General features: G+C 45.0%; 1 protein-coding gene across 1 annotated transcript in view; it reads right to left on the bottom strand.

Moving 5' to 3' along the window:
- The window catches only part of LOC8041802 (abnormal cell migration protein 10), a 40,728-nt gene extending 18,548 nt beyond the window's left edge, over window positions 1–22,180 (bottom strand). Inside the window, exons 1-7 of the mRNA XM_040212698.2 lie at window positions 22,050–22,180; window positions 19,019–19,317; window positions 14,962–15,198; window positions 11,690–11,758; window positions 3,790–3,949; window positions 3,025–3,146; window positions 132–206 (exon numbers count right to left, since the gene is read on the bottom strand). Of these exons, the coding sequence (XP_040068632.1) occupies window positions 132–206; window positions 3,025–3,146; window positions 3,790–3,949; window positions 11,690–11,758; window positions 14,962–15,198; window positions 19,019–19,317; window positions 22,050–22,065 (978 nt within the window). The 5' untranslated portion in view covers window positions 22,066–22,180. The remainder of the gene's footprint in view (window positions 1–131; window positions 207–3,024; window positions 3,147–3,789; window positions 3,950–11,689; window positions 11,759–14,961; window positions 15,199–19,018; window positions 19,318–22,049) is intronic.
- Window positions 22,181–22,562: the final 382 nt, after the last annotated feature.

The following is a 22,562-nucleotide window of genomic DNA, read 5'->3' on the forward strand; positions in this document are numbered from 1 at the left end:
GGCCACAAACTATTCGCTAAGCTTCAGGATTATTTCATTCGGTTTGAAGTTATTCATACAAAGGAACTATTTGCTTCGAACTGAAAATCACTATTCCCTACTAAAGATGTCAAAATGGCTCCCAAGCTCACATCGATCAGCGCCATCTTCGAGTCGTCATCCAATTCAGCTCCACGTTCCGATGAGGAGCCTCCGAGCAGGTAGACCTGTGAAGGGAGGACACTATTTGTTTACTTTAGGCCCTCACAACGTTGGTCAATGCTCATGGATGCTTATTATTAAAATATGACGACCAACCAATCCCTGAATCAGGGGCCCAACGTTTCGAAACATGTTTGGCTTCTTCTTCAGGGGCGACTATGGAGGAAAGGAGCCGCTCAAACATCCAAAGCATCTTAAATAAAAGAAATTGAAAAAGAACGGAGCAGTCTTGCATTAATCTGCAGGACGGTCGCGGCGATATCTGCAACACGTCACGGCGAGGTCATCGGGCATCAGCGTCGCATTCGCGCACCGGGGTGTGCGCGAACAAAAGCTTTTGGAACAAAAATAGATGTCTGACCATTTTGCTTTCAACTCTCTTATTTCTTTTTTGTTCAGGAGCTTGTGAAAGCGCGTCTGCCGGCACGAGCTTTTGGAACTGAGAGTGCTATAATGGCGTTTTGTTATCGGCTATTTATTTTTCCAGGGAGTGCGTGCAGTGAACATCGGGTACTACAAAAACCCTAAATATAGAGCGGCTAGTTAACGCTGTGGTGTGGCTCAGTGGTAACGTCTCCGCTTAGCACGCGGCGGACCCAGGTCTGATTCCCACAGGTGGCAAACAATCTTTTTCGAGGATTTGGCCACGTCGACGACAGATGACCTACAACGCCAACTACAACATGAACAATGACAACAACTAGAGCATCAACAGCTACAACGGACGTCATTCCCAAAGGTGGGAATAGCCTACAACTATCGCCATAAAATGCCAATGAAATTCAGTAATGAGCCTCGAGAGTAGATTCAAGGTATCACCTACATTGCTGGATTAGATTTCTGATAGCAATAGCTACTGAAATTGACGTTGCAGCAGAATAAAAGAGCTGAGGAACACCATTAACACTTGGTCAGTTCTCTTGCAGACAAAGAGTTTTTAAAGTTTCACCCGTGTTGGCTGAGTAGTGCAGAGCACCTCTATGAAAAAACCAAGAAGACGAAATGAAATATTTGTTATACAATCGAACCTACGTAGTTATAACGAAAAAGCTGAGATCAGCAGCATGCTTGCCGTGTTCATATATTGCTATATCTGAACTACGAGAGAAATTGCAATTGTTTTATGCATACGGCATTTCAAGATAATACAGCATACAGCGTGGACTCTCTGAATAGCCACAGTCCCATTTGTTAGATTTTTAGTCTAAAGTAGCTATAGTAATGCCACATTTCTGTTTTGTACAATGATTGAATGTGCCTGGAGGTGGGCTTCCTGCTATGCATACTTTCACACTGCAGGAAACTGGTAGAGTTAGGGGGAGGGCACTTTGGGGAACCTACAGCTCGAGAACCTTTGACTTGGCAGACAACAGAAATGCGCGGACCTCTAACCCATGTGTTTCTGTCATCCCTTAAAGTCTGGTTCCCACATTTGCATTTGGTTGCAAACAAAAATGTTGCACAGCTTTGCGCCAAGAGAGCAGACTGGCACGCCGGAGCCATCCATGAGGCAGCCCTGGAACTGCCTTCAGCTAGAGCGAAAATTTCGTGGCATTTGCGAGATCAAATATAAGCGCAATCCACGAGAAATGGTTGCTCGTAACATTGACAACAGCTTTTCAAGCTCATGGTGCAAGAACGATGCGCGAGAAAGATGGGGAATATATGCAAGTGACTCAAAGCACGGAGAGCATTTGTAATTTAATGGCAGACGCCTCCTACGCCGATTGATTGCTGGTGCACATGTGCTGCATCGTTGCGTGGGAGGAGGAAAGCCAACGGAAAGGCGGAGACGCTCGCGGACGAACGACACGTTTGTAACCTCGTTACAGCTTGCATACTAGCAAACGCCGCCCACAAACGACGCGACCCCGGTCAAACAGTTAGGAACTTTCTGTAATACGGGCTTTCCATTCGCCGTAGGCGAGCTTGAGGCTGCACGGTGCATTCGGTTGCAATCAGATGCGAGTGTACAAACCACCCACGAGTCGGCAGAAGTCCAGGCTGGCAAAAAGTGACCGAGCCGGTGCCGCTTAGGTAAAAATGCAAATGCATAGGGCAGTATACTCGCACGGACTGCCACTGATTCAGAAGCTTCTTTGTCGCGGTAAAATTGCGAGGATAAAAGGGGACTATTTCTTTCCGTTTTACCTTCACAAAGCTGGATAGCGTAATTATGGGATCGAAACCAGCCACCTGATGACAGTCAAGTGCAGCTCATGGACTGGACACGAGAACTGCATGAGCACTCGACTTCGGCCCGCAACAATCAGTGCCTCGGCGGACACTTAGGTACTGGCTCGTGTTCAGCCACTGCGGTGATGAAAATATCCGAACTCTAACAATGCAGGGAGCTCATCACGTGTCCTCTACTTTGCCAACCCCAGTGCATGGCTATGATCAACGTTGGCAGCATAAGATAGGCACCGGGCCACGTGGCCGCTTGCTCTGGCTCCGAGTTGAGGGGATGAATGTTGCTCATATTCCTCAAATTTCTTTGGCGACTCCCATTGCCTGATAAAAACTAAGGAGAGTTCCTTCAGTTATTAACGTTAGGAAGTGATTCTAAGTAGTATTTAGCGAAAGTAGAAAAATCGTCTCATGGGTCCTTTAAGGCATATGGTGAACACATGACATGTGTAAAATGAGGAAACGTGCACACAGATCAGAAGTGTTCCAGCAGTGTACAATAGATGAAACCATTGTGCCAGAGCATTCTCTCGTCGCAAGACTGGACAACGCACTCGGCTGCAGCCAGATGCAAGTGGGTGAATCTGCCTTCCCTCGCACTTCCGCATCCCCATCTAAGAAGCAAAGCCTCACCTCCGGGTTGACGAAGAGGTCGTACTTCTCCTCCCTCTCGAGGAAGAGGATGCGGTTGCACGAGTCTCTTGTCCACAGCAGCAGGTTCTCCACCAGGTTCTCATGGTCCTCGTACATGCGCTCTGCAGCGACCAAGGCACAAGCAACATCGTTAGAGGGAAAAGGCATGAACGAAAGAAAGGGGAGTGCGCAACATATTGAGAGTTTTAGTGCAGAACGTGTTCAAGGGCTGGGGTTCAAGCGTTAAGAAATGTGGTAACAAAAATGCGATAACAGGAGAAGTTGCCCTTACAAAAGATTGTGTCTCTTGGTGGGAATCGGCCGCCGAGAGCTCTTGCCGAGTGACCCGACACCCTAACCCTCGCACTAGTGGAGCGGCTCTGGATAGCGCGCTTGTGCTCGGTATGTGCTGCCACAAATACTTTATTGCCCCAATGGTGACGGGAACTCAAAACATGTTGCACATTTCGTTGAACATTCCAGTGAACATTCTGTACCTCCCAATCTTACCCTTGGCACGAATGAACCCGAGACAGGTGCAGTCATGTCGCAGACAAGACAATGTGTGTTGTCCCCGTCTTTACGTGACTTACTCTTCCTTCTCTGTTCCCGGTTTAGTCATGCCACGTATTCACCAGCTTGCCTACATTTTCATTCTTCCTTCAGTCTTTATCCGTGGAATTGAGATACATTTAAGTCCCCATTTCTAGAGTTGCATTTCGGCAAAGTTTCGTCGTTTCAACAAGTCAACAAGACCTCGCTCACCCATGTAAAGCTGCGGGATGCTCTCCAGGATGGCCCACTTAGGGTCCATGGACACGTGGTTCTTGTCCGCGAGCAGCCGCATCACGTACACAATGCTCATCCGCTCGTCCACCAGCAGGCTCTTGGCACTGTTGTCCGCGCTGAATGCCTTGATGAACAGCTGCCGAGCATGCAACACCACCCACACGCTAAGGACCACAACACGGAGAAAACGTCCCATAGCCGAGACCGACAGACAAAGGAGTCTTCATCCAATTAAAAAAGCTCCCTCAAAAAAAGTTTTTTTTAAGCTGCTTGGATAGGACATATATAAGTATCCCATTGGACAGACTATAGTCTGGCAAACAGCAAACCTAGAACAAGGCTCGCCTCATTAGCAATCTACGAAGCATACCGAAATCATCACTAACCTAACCTGCCATTCACAAAATCCCCAATGTTTCGTAGTAATGAACCATCTGGGAGAAAGAAATCCTCATATAGTTTGCACCTGTTGACAGTCCATGCCATGTAAAATTAAAATTTTAGACGCGTAAACTAGGTAGTTTGCAAACTATAGTCCAAAAAATTATGGTAACAAAATGACTTTTCCATGTGGAGGAGGGTGTTGGCAGTTCCTAGATAATAATACCATGGTGCCGCATTTCCTACGTCACCTACCGGAGGCCAGCACGGGACGCAGATACCGGACACACTGACACAGCACTCATATCCAATCTTACTTCTGTGCTGGACACCGGCGGGTGACGTGGAAAATTCAACGCCTTTGTTACATAGGAGGGGCTGAGAGTATGTGAGGGTACACCGCACAAGATCATTTTCACAGTCGCGACTTCGGCACTTTTTGCAATCCGCTTCGAAGGCACAACGGCGGGCGTCAAATTTTACTGCCGGGGTCAGTGCCCCTCACTTGCTAGTACGACACTATAATAGTTTCTGCGACGGCCCTTCGATTCTAAGAGACCGACGGGATAAAGCGGCAACCGCTCGTTCGCACTAACGGTGTAGCGCCGTGTACGTGAGAATGGGAGCATCTCTCCTTCGCACTTCTTTCGGCCAGTGGGAGGCGTTACAAAGATGCTTGTATTCCGACGTCGTCGTGACGTCAGACACGAAATAAGAGTCATTTCTGAGTCAGCACACGTGCGCACGCAAAATCACTCCAAACCAGAAATGCGTCCTGCGAGATTAATGTTGAGTCAATAACCATTTGGTGCTTTCTCGGGAAAAGGTCATTTTGTGGCATGCATAGCCTATCCAGGAGGTGTTTAAAATACTTTCTTCGAAGGAGCAGTTTTCTTTGAATTGGATGTTCTAAATAAAATTGGTCAGGAAGCAAGCTCAAAACAAATGATTTTCGCATATATTTATGGTGCACAAAAGATACATATCTGAGCGAATATAATTTTTTAATGCACTGCAAATCCCAGTGAACAGCGTGCACATTACACATAAAAAAATGGTGAGAAGCAATGCCGCTTGTTATGCACAAAGCTTTTAGGTGTGCTTGCTTTGGGGTGACGAAAAATAAAACTCGGAGAGAAAAGTTGGTTTGGCTGAATATCCTTCATCCTGCATGGAATTTACATGACCACATACCATGACATGGTCACGTGATGGGATGTGTCTCTTTTTGTAGTGGTCTTTGTCTACGTAGCCTCCCCTATAATATATTTGTAGTTGCAACGGGACAAGATGGGGATATGCAGTACACATCCCCACACTCGCACTTGAATTTTTCAGCCATATTGTCTTGTGAAAACTGCAGTCCTCAGTTGGCCACACAAAACTGTGGGGAAGTTTTTACGTACAGGTACTGAGAAGTTAATGACACATTTTGACAAGTGTTTACAGACCTTAGACAACTAGGCCAAACATCTGTGACATGAGTATATATATGTTTTTATTTTAGTGTTTTGCTCAAAAGGCATAACTTATGTTTTTGACATACCCTCACAAGCTGCACATACCGTAAAATACTGGGGGAGCGCTCACTCCACTTTTACTGAAAACTGTGTTAATCTAGACATGGGTGCTTGTCCGGTCAAATCGAACGCTTAACGTGCAATTTGCAGGATTTCCCAAGTTTGGAACACGTTAATATTGGGCGCTTGAATGAAGTGTTCGCTTCCGCTGTCCTTCACGGCAATGTGCACACAATAATAAAAATGTAGTGATTTTGCAGGGTCTGTGGTGCATGCAGCCGCACGCTGTCCCCTGAAACTTGCAGCACACCAATGTGCGCTGATGGTAGTCGGCGCTATTAATCCATTGTACCCATTCATTGTTTGCGTACTCTTCTTGAAAAAGATTAATTCAAGCTCGAGGCATTTAGGCCCGCTTCAGACGGGGCAACTTTTCCAGCAATTTTGAGGTTGCTGGTGTGTTGTTCCCTAGCTTTCCCTAGATTGACACGAATTGCTGAGATCGGGTCTGGCTCGAAACGGACGAGCAACTCGAACAACTCGGAGCCACTTGAAGCGGCAGCAGCCAATCAGGGACGTAATATTTTCACGCGACACCCATGTGGTGGTGATGATGACAGCTAAAGACTGGGTTCTGGTTTGAAATCGATCGTTTTTTCGAAATAAACCTTTTCAGAAAGATGAGTTAGTATTCTCAAAGTCATTCAAAGATATAAAAACACGCTTTTAGCGCGTAGCTGTACGTCTAAATGGTGCAAGAAAATTCAAAGTGAATGATGATGATGGCAAGTCGTAGCAATTTGGTTGCTGCGTGTGAAAGCGGTCTGGCCGTGTTGCTGGTGTTGCGACGTCAAGTTGCTGGGTGAAATTGCTCCGTTGGAAGCGGGCCTTACAAACCTGTCAACCCACAGCCCGCTTCGTGACTCAGTGAAATGATGAATGCGAGTGGAGACAATGCATGATTGTCGCGTCGAGTATCGTATAGCTACAACACAGAGGGTTAGTATAGGAGGTGACAAGCACCACAAGTTCCACCATGGGAGAAAGAGGTGCAGAAAAAGCAAGATGGGTTAGAACAGCTTCACATGCTACAGGGAGCCCCGTTCTACGGAGCGCTGCGATAGGTTGCGTGCAGTAATTGGAAAAGGCGCCGGCAGAAGCGCCACGTTTCCTCGCATGTCAGACGACACTAGGTCGTAGTCACTTGATGAAAACTCCCCGGGTCAAATTCTAGAATCTCTGCTGTGGAGGTAGTGAGGTAGCTGCAATGATACCACAGGGCATTGCAGTGTGATAGCAGGATGAAGTAAACGGAAGCCACATTCTTTGACCATCATGAATTATAGCCGAGACTGTGGTAAGAAAAGGGAAACATCAGACAGCTGCAGAGACAGAAAGAAAGGGACAAGGCACGACATGTTCAAACTCAGCCGCTGCGTTTATTTTGTCTCATGTACCTCTAACGTATCCACATCCTACTGCCAAACAGAGGAAAATGTAAAAGAAACACAAAGAAACAAAAAAAAATTGCCAACTGTCGGAAAAAAAAAAAGAACAAATATTTTTTTTTTATTCTGAAAGGAGTCACCAACCTCAAGGCCTCATTAAACCCAAACCTAGCACCAGCTTATTAACTAGACGTGGCACATTGAACTTTAGAGAGACACTTCTTAACCAATCCCGGAACCATGAAGCAACAAACAAGGAAAACTTCAGACACTTCTCCTACCTCTTGTGTGCCCGAAGTTTCTTTGTTGCATCATGGTTCCAGGGTTGGTTAAGAACTGTCTGTTTGACCGTATCACTATTTTGGGGAAAGGGGATGATAAAACTGCATGCAAACTGCTGGAAGCTTTTGATATAGGAAAGGAAGGTGCAACAATGCGTCAGTCAAACTTTGGTTTGCTTACATGGCAATGAGGTGGCTTTTTTGAAGCACGTGTCGACGCGATAGTGATGTGGATAGTTAGTTTGATGTTTTTCGTTTTACTAAATATACAATTGAAGTGCAGGGCTTGTCCTGTCTACACATCCCTCGTCTTCGTTATTTGTGCGCTGTTTCCAGTTGTCTCTCTAAAGTTTGATGTGTCACAGCAAGGAGATAAGCTTTGCACCACGTGGTACTAGGTTTGGGTTCAATGAGGCTTTGAGGTTGGTGACTCATTTAAAGATAAAGACAAAAATTTTGAATTGTTCTTTTTATTCCAAAGAATTGTGAATTTGGTTTTTCTGTTTCTTTGAGTATGTTTTATTTTTTCCTGCATTTGGTGGTATGTATGTATGTTATGGGTAGATAAGGTGTGAAATCAAATTAACTATAGTAAAGCGGTCAGTTAGGCGAGTAGATACTGATTAAAAATGGTTAAGGTTGCGCGCGAAAAGACGGGGAAATGGGAGAAAAAGACATAGACAACAGAGAAGCACACTTTTACAGAGCGCTTGCCTGTTGTTTATGTGTTTCTCTCCTCCATCCCTCACTTTTTGTGCACAACCTTAACCATGTTTGACAAAATAAATGCACCAGCTGAGTTTGAGACGTTAGCCCTGTCCTCTTTCTCTTTCTGTCTCTTCGATTCTTTTAATGTTTTCTTTTTCTTACTCCAATCTAAGGTGTAGTTCATCATGGTTAACCTTCACCAGCTCACCTACGTGACTAGTACTTCTTCACATTCTTTGCAAAGTTTGTTAAATGCTAAATTCGTTTTCACGGACGAGGCCACTTTCTTTAAGTAAACGAACTGGTGGTTCCTTTTGCACAGAACCGATAGACAGTCAACCATTGTGATCTAAGCAACAAGGTAGAGAAAATTAAACTTAATACTGATCACGGTACTTTGCATGGGGGATGGGGACGATCCATCACATGCGCATTCGTCGCAGACCGACTGGTAAAAGGACGATTCATCACGGGGCGACTCGTCATGAGACAGTTGGCCACATCGGAAGTGCAGCGAAGAATATAATAAACTACAAACCACAGTTTTCAATAACTAGCCATGTTCCCTGACAATTAGTTAGAACAATAGGACGGGATGCTTTAATAAAAACTAATATGCGTGTCAACTGATGTACCGCTGAAGGATGTGCATAATTGTTCGAGCATGATGCTTTGCATGCATACAACATGATATTTGATTCAGACTGCTTTAATTTGTGTCTATGCACAAATATACCCGGAATAGAAAATACTTGGGAAAGAAACTTTACTACTCCGATATAAGAGGTTCAAGATATCAAAACACGGTGTTCTGGGCCCCACTGCCCTTAGGCTCTAAATGCAGCGGCTGCTGTCGTACTATCCAGCAATGAAGGGTATCATCCTGCTGCAGTCAGCGTGTTTATTTTATTTCTTAATGCACTTGTAAACGTGGTGCCATCTTCAGCCCGTGATGTCTTCATTTCATCGATGCCAAAGCGGTGACGAATTGGGCATTTAAGGCTAGGTGGCATCACTAACGGTAGAAGCAGTGTCCCATAAATGTTATGAGGGGTTTCATGGTTTTCCGCTGCAGCGTGAACACGTCACCGAAAAGGCAAATATTGTCAATGCTAAACATAAAAAAGGTTTTGGAACACACCCGCTCTTTAGACGACTTCTCATTATGCAAGTCTTGGTTCCGTCACCCCCGGAAAGGGTGTACGGTTGCTTGAAAGTGTAATAATCCAACAGGCAGACGAACCAGTTCTTTGTTCCACTTTCTATATTAAAATCTTTTGCAGCAAATCCGATAAGACGGTACGGAGTTTCTCCAGTTGCATGCATACGGAAACCCGTCGCAAAGCAGCATCTCTTCGTCGTTGAATAGAACAATCTTTTTTTTAGGGGACGAACCATTGTGCAACGGCTGCCCCTGTGACGAATCATCCTACGACCTATGTTCCGCTGTGACGAATTGCCAAGTGACGAATTGACCACATCCCTTTGCATACACAGTCTCAATTTAGGTCATATTTTTGTATAAAAATATTTTTCTAGGCATCGTAATTCCCCCGACTCCGTGCACAGATGCAGTTAGTGTTATCCGTAACCCACAACTTGTGACGAGGTAGTAAGTGTATGAAACCTGTTTATAGCACGCAGACCCAATTTATAGGCTATTACAGTGGTACATTGTAGCCCCTGCTTCAAACTGTTGCATGTATGTACAGTACATACTTAAATACAACTGGGCCTACAACATATAGTAAGGTTTCGCTGTAGAAGAGCCAAGGAAGAGAGTTGGCAATTTTTGTTATTTACGTTGTCAATGGCTTTGCCTTGCAAACAAACTAATTGTAAGTAAAGTGTTATGAGGAGTTTGTAGAGTCAATCTGACAAGTTCAATGACAAAATAACAATTAGATTATGTTTCCATAAGTGAATCTTCTTAATAACTCGACTCTTGGGAAGTTAGTTCTTAAGAAATGAAACGGTTGAATAACTCGATGAACTGTGGAGCTTAAACTTGACTAACTGAAACTCTGAACACAGTCATGCACAAAGGACTTATGGAAACAAGAGAAATTCAGGGACGTGCAGGTTCGGTCGGAATATCATGTCTACAGTCCCTCAATAAGGGCAACAAATCTCGTGCCTAAATACGAGCAATACAATGTCCACCTTGCAATCCAAGTCCAAAAGAAAAAAAAAACGAAGCAAAGGTGATTTCTACCTTCTGAATGCTGGCCTCCTTCATTTTCTCCAAAGCTATCTTAATTTTTTCCGCCTTGATGCGTGCAGCCTGCTCTGCCTGAAGGAGGAGACAAGGAGAGAGAAAGAGAGGAGGGAAAGGAAGGAAGGGAGAAACGGCACAGGGACACGGAAGGAACAAGACGGCGGCGTTAGACAAATCAACCACCACAAAGAGAGACAGTAAAGCACTGAGGAAAACATAACGTGACATATCACACGTTCATAAAAAAGTGCAAAGCATTCCAATACATTGAATAGAGAAAAAAAAAAAAAGTAACACCATAATAAACCTGAGATGTGGTTTGTGGTTGTTCAATTCTTTTCAACTACGGTATCTTGGTCTCAGGTCTATTATGAAGTTGCTTTACCAGGATGTCCAAGCTTTTACTTTTTCATGAAAAAGCAAGCTTTCTATTCCCGAATCTGCGAGCATTTCTATGATGCTGAATGATGCTTTTGGTGCCTTCCAGACTCATACAAGGTCAATAGTACCTAGTAGTCTCCTATATCAATCTTGTTTTTCTGAATACCATACAATAATGACAGAACCAAACAGTGGTTCTTACACTTAATTTTGACACGGGTTTTGGCTGAATGCCACGAGATGATGCTACAAATCTAGACCGTGTCAGACGTGGGATTGGTACCGGTAAAATGAAAGCATCTCAGCTTCAGCTGAGCAATGGGAAAGGGCCAGTAAAGCGCTATTTGGAGGATACACTAAAAATCGGTGGACGAATGACTGCATTTATAGAAAGCAAGATGAGCAATCCCATTCAAATTTACATCCGGTCTAGATTCCTTTAGGGTGCATCATAGGGATAGAGGCTTCACATACACTGCAGCCACGTGAAACACTCTGCAGTTTCAATGTACCATACGGCCTGCAGAAATGGAAACTATACACGTAGGTTGGTTCAGAGCCGTAACTGAAAGTGCCACTTTGGCAACATGCAAGTGAGCCTCACTTGTGAGACTCTCCTCCGTTTCACCTTACGATGGACTGCAGTGGATGCTACGAGTCACCCAAGCCAAGTCAGTGGTGCAAACGCATCACACGACTACCTGCACCGCCTGCCGCTGCACCCTTTCCATAGGTCGTGGGACATTCACATTCATGGGATTGGCTTCGATGGCTCGAAGCATCCCATACATTGTAATGTGGAACGAAATACTATAGAGTACTGGTTGACCAACCGAAAAGCTTATCGTGCAGTCCTGGCCCATACAAAGGGAAGCGGTCAAATAAGGACGGAAGCGGGGAAAGGGTCGGGAGAGACAGGGGGCCAAGGGTGCCACTCACAGGCGGCGTAGTGTCCAACTCAATGCCTGCCTGGATTGACCGCAGCTTGGCATTGATGGCCTCTAAAAGCTGCAAGTGCAAGCACAAACACAAGCATGCAAAGGGTGCACTGTGCAGGACACACCAAATACGCAAACACAGCAGTGCTGTTGCAACACCACAAGCAGTGAAAAGAAGAAGCAATATAAGTAGGAAAGGTAGGAACAATGGCATGTCACTTTCAGTAAACCAGTTCACATCTAGCTGCGTGCTTTCTCGCTGCATGTGAGCATTGAATGTGCAACAAACTTTTTGCACAGAAACTAACATCATGGAAACTGCCCACCACCGAAGGTAGAGCAACCGAAAGGGACACGTCATTATTCCCGCCTGCCCTTGGTTACAACAACATACATTTGAAAAATTAAAAAGATGGTCCATAGGGAAGCAGCTAGAACATGCGAAACTAGGGACAGTAACCCAAGAAAATGCGCACTGATGTGCAGAACACGTGAAACATTTTCAAAAGAGCTGTCATAGAACCAGATGGCTTTAATCGTAAAGTCGTGTGAACTAGGCATATAACAAAAAATGAAGCTGCTTTTCTTTATGAACTAGACGCTACAACACGAAACCTGCAACACTACAAGTCTAGAATCAATGCTCACAGTGTCCATGCAACTAAATTATAAAATATTTGGTCTAAGGATTTCAGAGTGATAAACAAATTGCTCACTCATACAATCCATTTGAAGGAGAAAAGTGCCTGAATGTGTTGTGTGTGTAGCATAAGTATAAAATGCAGTCAGGAATGGCATTAACAATTGATTTGAACTTTGAAAAGATTGTCCCATACTTTAAGCATAAATCGGAGAGTGGCAAAATGAGCATGTGCTCATAAAATTTCAAGAACTCACATAAAAGAACACAGCAAAACATATTACAGTAGCAACTATACTTTGTTTCAGCTTCGGTCCGAGCGCCGCCGATGTTATGAGCCAAAGGGCCAATCAAACACCTCAAAAAGTGCAGCGTCATGCCGTGCCTATCTGTTCTTGATAGGACTAGCCTGCGGAGGAGCGTGCACAGCGACACGGCGAATACCGGCGAATACCGGCTGGTCCTATCAACTGCAGAGAGCAGGGGCCCTAATCTAGACACTTGGCGGAAAAGTCGGCGCGAAATTGGGCAGCTATGATTGGCCGGCGTCAAGGTCAAGTGTGGCGTTGGCCAATCGCGGCCGCCAAATTTCTCGCTGTCGTTTTCGCCAAGCGTCCAGCTTAGGGCCCCAGGCCATGACGTTTCGCTTTTTGCGCTGTTTGATTGGCCCTTCTGCTCATAACATCGGCCGCGCTCGGACCGAAGTCGAAACAAAGTATAGATAAGTGTATTTATATAATTCCGTAAGAAAGATGAATGCATGATCCAGATTGTGAAACAAGCATTGTGAAGCATGCACGGATTTAACATCTGTTCAGAAGAAAACTGCTATAATTGTGCAACAAAAAAAAACTAGACTTGAGCTGTAAACTTAAAAAATGTGAGAAAGTCATGCAAAGGTTGTGATCGTCTCAGTAGAAAAGTGCAAAAGAAATGTTCCGCAACAATTGAGGGCCCAAAACTTTTTCGCCAAGTGTGCAGCTTCCGGGTGTCTAGATTCATTAGGCAAGTTTAAAAGCAGCATGAAAATACCTGTACAATGTATACGAATTGCCGAACGAAGGAACGACAGAAAGTCAACACGGATTTGCATTTTTTGGGTATTTATGAAACCATACTATTCAAGCCTAGAAAAATTCCCTGTCAGTTCAAACATTTCACACTGAACTGTTTGAACATACTGCATATTATTCCAGTATTGAAATAGATAAAAAAAAATGATAGCCTGATAGCACTTCCTTCTGTGTAAATTTTGAACATCACTAAAGCAGAACTAAAAAGTTACAGGAAGATCCATTGGTGGATTCTTAAGATGCGTTAGCATGACCCTTGGAAAAGACACACACGTCCCCTTATGGGAAACGCTAATGCTGACCCCTTACTTTTTTATTTTGGCATGGCTTTCTCTTTAGCTCCCTCTATTTGTAGCTGCCTTTTTTTGGCCCCGCTATGGGGTCAGCATTAGCGTTTCCCAAGAGGGGATGTGTGTGGCGTCTTTTAAGGGTCATGCGACGCCAATGGATTCCCTAAGAATCCACCAATGGATCGTGCTGTAATTCTTTCGCCCCCTTTTCTGTACTACCTGCCAGTCAGAGTATGTCGCCGCTCTTGGATACGGCCATTCATATCACTACTAGAAAGAACCGCATTCATACCACTCGTGGAAGGAACTGCATTCATTGTTTTAACTACACTCGCACATCACAGCCCATGCATCACCACCACAGAAACCCAGAGTGAGGAAAAACTGGCGACGGCAGACCGGCAACTATGCTGGTGCGCACAGTGGCATCACAAGGGTGGGGTGGGGAGGTCGCAGCGGGCTGCCATCCTGGACCCTACTGACGCCACTGCACACCCATTGCACCGTGTCGCGGCGTGACATTTTCTAGACAACAAATCCCTAGTGCTGAATGAGATGGCGTCATTAGAGAAGGCCAACGCTGGGCTCAGGTTGGACACAACGATTACGTCAACGTTTGGCTCAAAGTTCAAACTTGACATGAAGCCGAGCATGACGCGGCACATGTTTCCAATATGTGTCCAACGTTGGCTTTCTCTGATGACGCAATCTTATTCAGCACTAAGGCTCTGTTATCAGGGGGTGTTGCGCGGCGCCTCCTTCTCTCTGGCTCCGCACCAGCTGTGCACGTGACTTTCACGAAAACCAAAAAGCTCTTTTTGAGGAAAACCCAGCAATGTCTTTCAGTTTGTCCGCTACAAGGAGAGAGGAAGGAGGAGGGGGAAAGGTTGAAGCATGCCGACATCAGCACTTTGGACCAATGTAAGTGTCATACGCATCACCCTCCCCCCTTCCTTCTCTCTCTCTCTCTCTCTGTAGCTGACAAACAAAAGACACCACCAGGTTTTCGTCAAAAACGAGCGTTCTAATGCTAACACATTAAAAATCTGTGAACTATTGGTTCATGTAAGCCGGCTTAACATGCAAGGACATTCAAATGGAGCTTGCAGTAGGTTCATATTTTTACCGCAACAATCAAAACCCAACTTCGAGCAAGCAGGCTTGGCAAGCGCAGGATTGTTTGCAAGCAACACTGAGTGGGGGATGAATACGGCACAGACGCAGAGTGTACCTTGCACGAGCCAGGCACACAAACGAATCGGGTATGTACCTGGGTTGGCGAAGAGGCAAGTGCAGTGCCCCCCGTGCTGCCAACATCAGCCTTGACGAGCGAAGGTCCCTGGTTCGACGAAGAGCCTTCTGGAGCAGACGAGGACCGTGTGGCGTTGCCTCCACCCCCCGACGAAGCAGACGACTCCGAGGAGAGCATGGACACATTGTCGGAGAATGCCGAGTCGTTGTCCGGGCTCTCTGTCCTCGGCGCGCCGTTCGAGACTCCAGATGCATCCTGAAAGCATTAATGTCAATGTAATCATTAGAGGCAACAAGATTTTGGCTCCGAATTGTGAAGTGCAGCACTGAACCTGTGGTAGAGACAATCGCCAACACTCCAATGTTGCAATATTTGGTTGAAACACCTGTCTCTATGGTTTTCTTATTTACCAGTGTGATTGTGCATAAAAGTACATTCAAGGACTCTTGCCGACTGCTCATGAGCATTTTACTAGAAATGACAGTAACACATCAAATAGTCATTCCGTGGAAGGTTTTGTGTTTTAAAACTCTAACCCGGCAACAATGTATGTGCCCTTTCGACACTGCCATCTGCTATCTGGAAGCCAAGGCAATAGCCGGCATGTACTTCTAATAATGAGTCCAACTCTAAGTCAAAAGAACAAAAATGAGAGCAGGAAAAGTGAACCTGAAAAGTGACGCTGCTGACTAAAGTAATCAAACGACTGAGAGATCTGTGATGTTTGTTTAAAAACATATTTTAAACAAGCAGTCTCGCAGTAAGGCATAAGAAAGGTATTAGAGTGTTTATAACACTTTGATCAAGAAACTGACCGAATCAGTCACACAAGAGGCAGGGGAGAGTTACATTTTAGATGGTCAAGGGGGATTGGTAGATGAGTGGTCTAGCGTACACCATCTCGAAGTACGTGGAGCGAAAACTCGCGCTGCAGAACCCAGGGATCCTGGGCTCAATCCCCACCCCTGCCCGTTTCGATCTGGATGAGCATCGTACCGGCATGCGGTCATGTATCACTACTGCGTGGTGCACGTTAAAGACCCCCGGCTAGCGGTTGTACCGCACAGGCTAAAATGCTCATCTACAGCTGAGACACAAGTAGCCCATTGAGGCAGACTAACTTCAGGTTGTGTAAACATACACAACCCAATTTTTTAGACAGTCAGTTCTGCGACAGATCTGGGCAGGGTCAACCTTCCTCCAGATCACAATCAACCAATTCTCAGAAAATGAAATTCAAATTGCTTGATTCACCAATTGCTCCCACAAATCCAGTTGGTATACACAAAGTGCTATTCTGCGGCATTCCGTGGGATATTTATGTGGTTTTGAACCTATTTCTTTTTCTTTTTTTTCTCTTCAGTTATATACCACAAGTTTTTATTCTTCCCATGACATCAAATCACCTGATATTATCTAATAATTTTGTCCTGTGGTCATCTATATGCTTCTCCACTTCTCCACAGTTCTTTCTAGTCTTTTTTGTGACAACAAATCATGTGATAGGATCATATGTAGAGCCCTGTGTGAATAACAGTTTGGTCATTTGCATCCGAACCACATCCGTCAAATTCGAAACCGCATCCGACACGCAATCCGCACACCTCTTTTACATCATAAAATAAAGCATGAATAAAAGAAAAGAAAAGCATCTGGATAATACCTTATACACCATTTGCTTATCTTTGTACAGAGAACTCTTCGATTCAGAATACGGTGAAAGTAATTTTATCATACTTTGTTTCATATTTTCATGAGCTATATTCTATGCCAGAGGTGGCCAAGCTGCGGCCGCATGCGGCTCTTTGTGTGTTAAAGTGCGGCTCGCAGATCCCTCCCCTACCCCTCCACACTCCCCCGCCTCCCTCCCGGTTACACGAGCAGTTCCCCAAGAAGAGGAATGAAACACATTTTAAATCGAAAGACAGGTTGCGGTTTGGCAGTCTTGTGCTACTACTACCTTATGTACAGATGGACTGCTTTGACTCGGATAGATTGCTCTGAACAAGAGTACCCCTCCGCTGCGGCTCTTGGAATTTTCATGGTTTTTTATGCAACTCTTAGGCCGAGTCAGCCTGGCCACCCGTGTTCTATGCTAAAGTTGAGGCTTGGGCGAGTTGGTAAATACTTTGGAGTTCATGACAACGCAAGCATATATATTGCGATTTTGTGATCAATAAACTCGGTTGTAAGTCAGTGCTGCATCCGTGTTACTTCTTTGTCTGGTTCTCGCCTTTCGCGCTGTTCTTAATTCCAAACTATAATCTATCCATAGACACTTTGCATGGCTGGAAAGAAGATCGCAGTTATGAGGTTGTCTTGGGAGACTGCGACACTGCCCAGAAGATGCACTCAAAAGAAACAAAGTTTTAATATTTGTTTTAATTTTACTTTGTAACATTCGCTGACACATATGTTTAAAATGTGAAAATCAACAAAGGACAGACTAATAGCAATGAGTCGTTTTGTTTAGGTCAAACAACGAAAACGTGGGAAAAGAAAGGCGATCACTCACCGCAATGATGTAGTGCTCCTATATATGTGGTAAGATGCTAGTACACTATGGGAAAATATCCCAGTATTCAATGATGGCAACACCTTCTATCGGTTTCAGTTCTCAGCACTAACCTGCAACTGCATGCTCTGAATCAAATGTAGAGAAAAAAATGGACACACACGTTAAAGGGGTTAAGAGGCCTCTTCTACTTTCTCGTGGCTTGTAAGTTTGGACTTTTCTTTGTCCGAAGAAGGTCTTTTGCTCTTTCCCTATCAAACAAGAACACGCCTTCCCGGGACGATTGATGCCCCTGCATTCTTTACTTCTAGGGACAGCATTTACGGCAACATAGGATGCTCTACAGCGATCTTTGGTGAGAATCGGGTCTTTCTTGGTGTAAAGAACAATTTTTCTCCTTAGTTGGCACCTCTTTTCTAAGAGAGTAATTTTTTCCCAAAAAACATTCAATGATGTACTTCAAAGTATTGATTCCTCATACTATTCATCACTTATTCATTCTACAATCTGCGGTCGCGCAAGTTTTTTGGCTACCTCGGCAAAAATGAAGAACCGCACCTGCTAATGTTTTCATCCAATCTACATCCGCAGCCCCTGGCATCCACATTCAATCCGCAATTCGCCAAATCCAATTAATATTTATCCGCATCTGCCCGCTTACTGCAGATATCCGTGGATGATTTGCTGGTAATCCGTGAATATGCAGGGCTCTAATCATATGACATAGTCCAACAATTACCCCCACGCTTCCCGTGCTTCCTGCCCTTGGCACAGCAAGGTAGCTGTCGCTTCAGAAGTCTCGCTCTTGGCACAGAGGTAGAGCCGGGCTCAAAATCTTGGGGTCCTGATTTTGGATCTTGTCGAAAAATATTTGGAATTTCCTTCTTTCTTCACATGTTCTCTGGTAGATAAATTTTCCTCTGAAATCCATCTTAAACTTTCCCTGACGGTCTGTCATGTAGCCGCATAAAACTATCCTCGGAGATTTCGGCGAAATTTTAGTGGTCGTTCACAAGTCACAAAATTGACTGAACATATCAATTGACATGCTGAATGAGTAACCCAAATTCTAGGAAAAAAGTGTTTTTTTTCCCCAAAGTTAATTAATTTTCAAATTTCGTTCTCACTGTTCTTTTTTTTTACTGAGAGGCTATCTGCTGGCAACACTGAAAACATACTGACAGATGTAATTTGTGCCGTGTGACTTGTTCCCAATGGGTTACAAGAACCTTGACAATGTGAAATGAATGCTAAAAAAGCTCTCTCCAGCAAAACGAAAAAAAAAAAAAAATGTGCAAGATGCTGCGTTTTTTAGGCCGCATGCAAGTATTACGACATGTGACGCCACCCCACTGGAGAGTGCAGGAAAATTTGAACGTTGGTTTTGGCATCACCTCAATTTTCCAATTTGTCAATAGCTATTCTGAATTTAGAGACGGTAAAATAAGATGACGGGAAGAGCAAATTTTTCACATTCCGATAATTCAGTTATTATGCGTAACTAAAAACTCCTGTTTTAAAATAGACGAATGAACAGAAAGCCTGCCAAGGTGCACTCACCTGGAAGGGCCCCAAGTCCAGCTTGGACCTTCCCCCACTGGAAGAACTGGAGCGACTGTGGCCAGAGGAACGCTGGCTTGATCGGCCAGAGCTGAACGGAGACGTGGCGGTGGTTGCCGAGGACGGCACTGCCACCGCCGTCGGCGTGCTGGGGCCCAGGTTCAGCGTGACGGCCATGGTGCTGGCAACACTGCCATTGTAGGTCCTCGAGTGGCCCTTCTGGTTGATCTCACGCTCAAACTGGGTCTCCAGGGCACACAGTTCACCCAGGATGGCGTCCAGTTCCACGTCTTGGCTCTCTGCATCGGCGCGATTGTTGACACTTCGTAATAATGTTGTGACAACGTTGTTACTATGTCACAATGTTGTGGCATTGCTGTGACTATATCACAGCATTGTGACGACACTGTTACAATGTCACAACATTCTGACAACATTGTTGCAGTATTACAGCATTGTGATATCACAATTGACACAACATTGCGACAATGTTGTGCCAGTGTCATAATGTTGTGATGTTGTTATGATGTCACAACATTGAGACATTGTTAGGGTGTAGTGAGAATGTTGCAGCAGTGACTACACCACAACCAAAGGAGTTACCCTGCAGACGTCTTCGGGATGCCCCAATTAATGTCCCATGAATGTCGTGTGGGCGACCTCACAATGTTGTGACATTTGTAGGGTGTAGTTGGAAAGTTGCAGTAATGACTACACCCTAATGGAAGATATTCTCCTCGATGCCCTAACGTCCCACGAATGTTGTTTGGGTGTCACTGGGGCTATGTGGTCTGTGTGCACAGTTGCTGTCGAAGCATATTGTCAGGGTGTCTAACAAATTATTTTTTTGAAATTCCCTGACTTTTCTAGGTTTTCCCTGACGATTTCAGGAGAAAGTCCCTGAAAACTGTTGAGACGATTAAATATATAAGACTATTACAACACAAGGCATTGAGCATTAAAGGGGCCCTGCAATCATATTTAATCATCTACCTTTTTTGCGGTTTCCACGTTCCTTGGGGTTCGGGCAAGCCAGCGGGCACGGAGAGAGTAACTAAATATTAGTGCGTCATATCTTAACCGGACGACGTGGAAACCTCCTCCACCTAGGGGGGTGATCCACGGTGCCGAAAGCGCGCGAATTGTGACGTCTTACGTCCTGGGCTTACTACTGGCCGGAGCCGCTAAAAGCTTATTTTTTCTCGAAATACAAAATGTAAGTGGCGCAAAACGTTTCAAGTATTTATAAAAGTAGTTTTTGTTCACTATTTTAGATCAGAAAAGAAACAAATGCAGTTTAGAAAGTACGGAAACAAGAAATAACCCGTCGACATAGCCACCACCAAGCGGTGGGAAAGGCGGCCCATACTACAAAGGTGTAGTGGGATCAGGCGCCAACGAGCGGCGAGCGTAGAAAGGTCCCGGATGTATGCAGCGGTTGTACGGACTGGAGAATCCGACCGGTTCCGAGCGTTCCCAAGGCCTTCAGCAAGCAGCTTTGGCTTGCGGTTTAGCCCTTTGGAAATATGGCAGCGCAAAGTGGCTCCCGTTCTGAACTGATCTTTACCTCGTGTTTACCGTCGTTCGTGGCCAATGAAGTGTCATGCCAAATTAGTGTTTAATCGCGCAGCAAATGCAATGCGAGCTGCCCTGGCTGCCCGCTTCATACAGTCTATTCAGAACGCGCTTTAGTGGCGCCCTCTCGAGCCGTCGACACGGAGTACAGCAGCCGTGAACGCTCGCTGAGCTCACTACCCTCGTCTAGTTCACGGCCACTAGAGCAACCAAGGATGTCATGAAGGAGGTTATTTTTTACTTGTACTTGTAATTCTAATTTGCCTATAACTTTTAAAATAAAGCGAAACTCGAGAAAAGAAAAATTTCATTGAGTTACTACGTCCAGTGCGCTGAGGTTGGGTGCAAATTAAAAACAAGTAAAAAAGTCCTTGCAGGGCCCCTTTAAGCACTGTGAGGATCATTTTGCACGGGCATATTCCAAACTTGCATATTCCAAAATATTCGGGTTTGTCCAGTCCGGATTAAACAAGCACTTTCTTGGCGCCGACATCTTCAGTGAAGAGGCCACTTCCAGAAACACAATGAAAACATGACACTCAACCACACACGTCAATAACCGAATGGCAGCGTGGCCAGCATGGCCGCCAGAAGCACACTTTTGGATACTTTCGGCTTAAGGCTTGAATTAAATTGAGGTCTGCGGCTTTAAATTTGTTACTAAATCTAATAGCTCTAACTGGATCTAGCCTAGTGTCGTGCCCTCAATCCAATTCAATCCAATCCAAGGCTTAAGCTGGATTTGTCGGCTATTCGCTTTGCATCGAGTAGCACACTCTACACCGGGTGAGCAGAGCCCGCGATCCACTCTAAGCAGAATTTCTTCCCTATTTTTCTGCCCCCAAGTCATGAAATCTTTGCTCAGGCCACTCGATGGCATTTCCGGCCCATTTTCCCTGACTGGGCTCGCTTTTTGACGATTCCCTGATTTTTCCCGGACAATTAAAATTTCCCTGACAATTCCCGGTTTTCTCGGTCGCTAGACACACTGATTCAGCTTTAGGGTGAGTTAAAAATTCTTCAGGAACCTTGCGCATAAGATTCCTGGAGAGTGACAGAAATGACAATTGATAAGAGGTAGAAAAACATAATAAGTGTACATCTTTTTCTCTCAAACTTTTTATGTTTGCCAAAGCAGTGAAATGGGGTGCTTTGATTAATATGAACTTTACCTTCTCCCCCAAAGAAGAAAAACTAGAAGACAAACAGGAAAGCATTCAATGAAGAATCTCTAACGGGTAATATTGAGCATATATAAGTTACTCTGTCCCCTAGGAGATGAGCCTGTTGATGTCCGAGAATTGAGAGTCATCCTTTTTGTAGTTTCTTCAAAGAACTAGATCTGAAGATTCACACAAAACAGTTCAACAAGTGTGTGTATGTGATGAATGACTAAAGTCCTCAAGAAGAAAACGTGCACTCCAAAGACAAAAGTTCAACAGAGGCTCTAGCATACCCTCAAGGTTGACCATGGAGAAGCGGTAGCCGTCCAGCCTAGGAGTGGACACCAGGACCGGGTCCGAACCCACACCAAAGGTCGGTGCCCCAGCCCTGCCACAAGATGCCACACCGGGGCTGCCGCCATCTAGGCCCTGAAAGGTAAATTGCCAAACCAAGGTGAGAATCGATTCTGTTAAGGCAAGGCCTCTACGGTACAAAATTCACTCCCACGGCCTCCACAAAACATTTAAATTCTGTCTAAGAGCACTACCAAGACCCACTTCCGGCGAGATTTTACGACTTGATGCGAAAGATTTATAAAGCAGTTTGACAAACCAATAGGCTGAAGGGACAACAAAGCCATAGCAATGGGTTTTCTGAGTGACCCCCTGGAGGCCATCACAGGGGACAGATGGACACAGTGCTGAGTCAGCAATCAGCTGAGATCTAACCTGCCTGTGCTATCCTTTGGTGGGTGACAAAGAAAATCCAGTGCTACGGTCTCATTATCTAGGAGGTCTTGGGGAAT

The sequence above is a fragment of the Ixodes scapularis genome, unplaced genomic scaffold (assembly GCF_016920785.2).
Source record: "Ixodes scapularis isolate PalLabHiFi unplaced genomic scaffold, ASM1692078v2 PGA_scaffold5__190_contigs__length_132052651, whole genome shotgun sequence".
NCBI lineage: Eukaryota > Metazoa > Arthropoda > Arachnida > Ixodida > Ixodidae > Ixodes > Ixodes scapularis.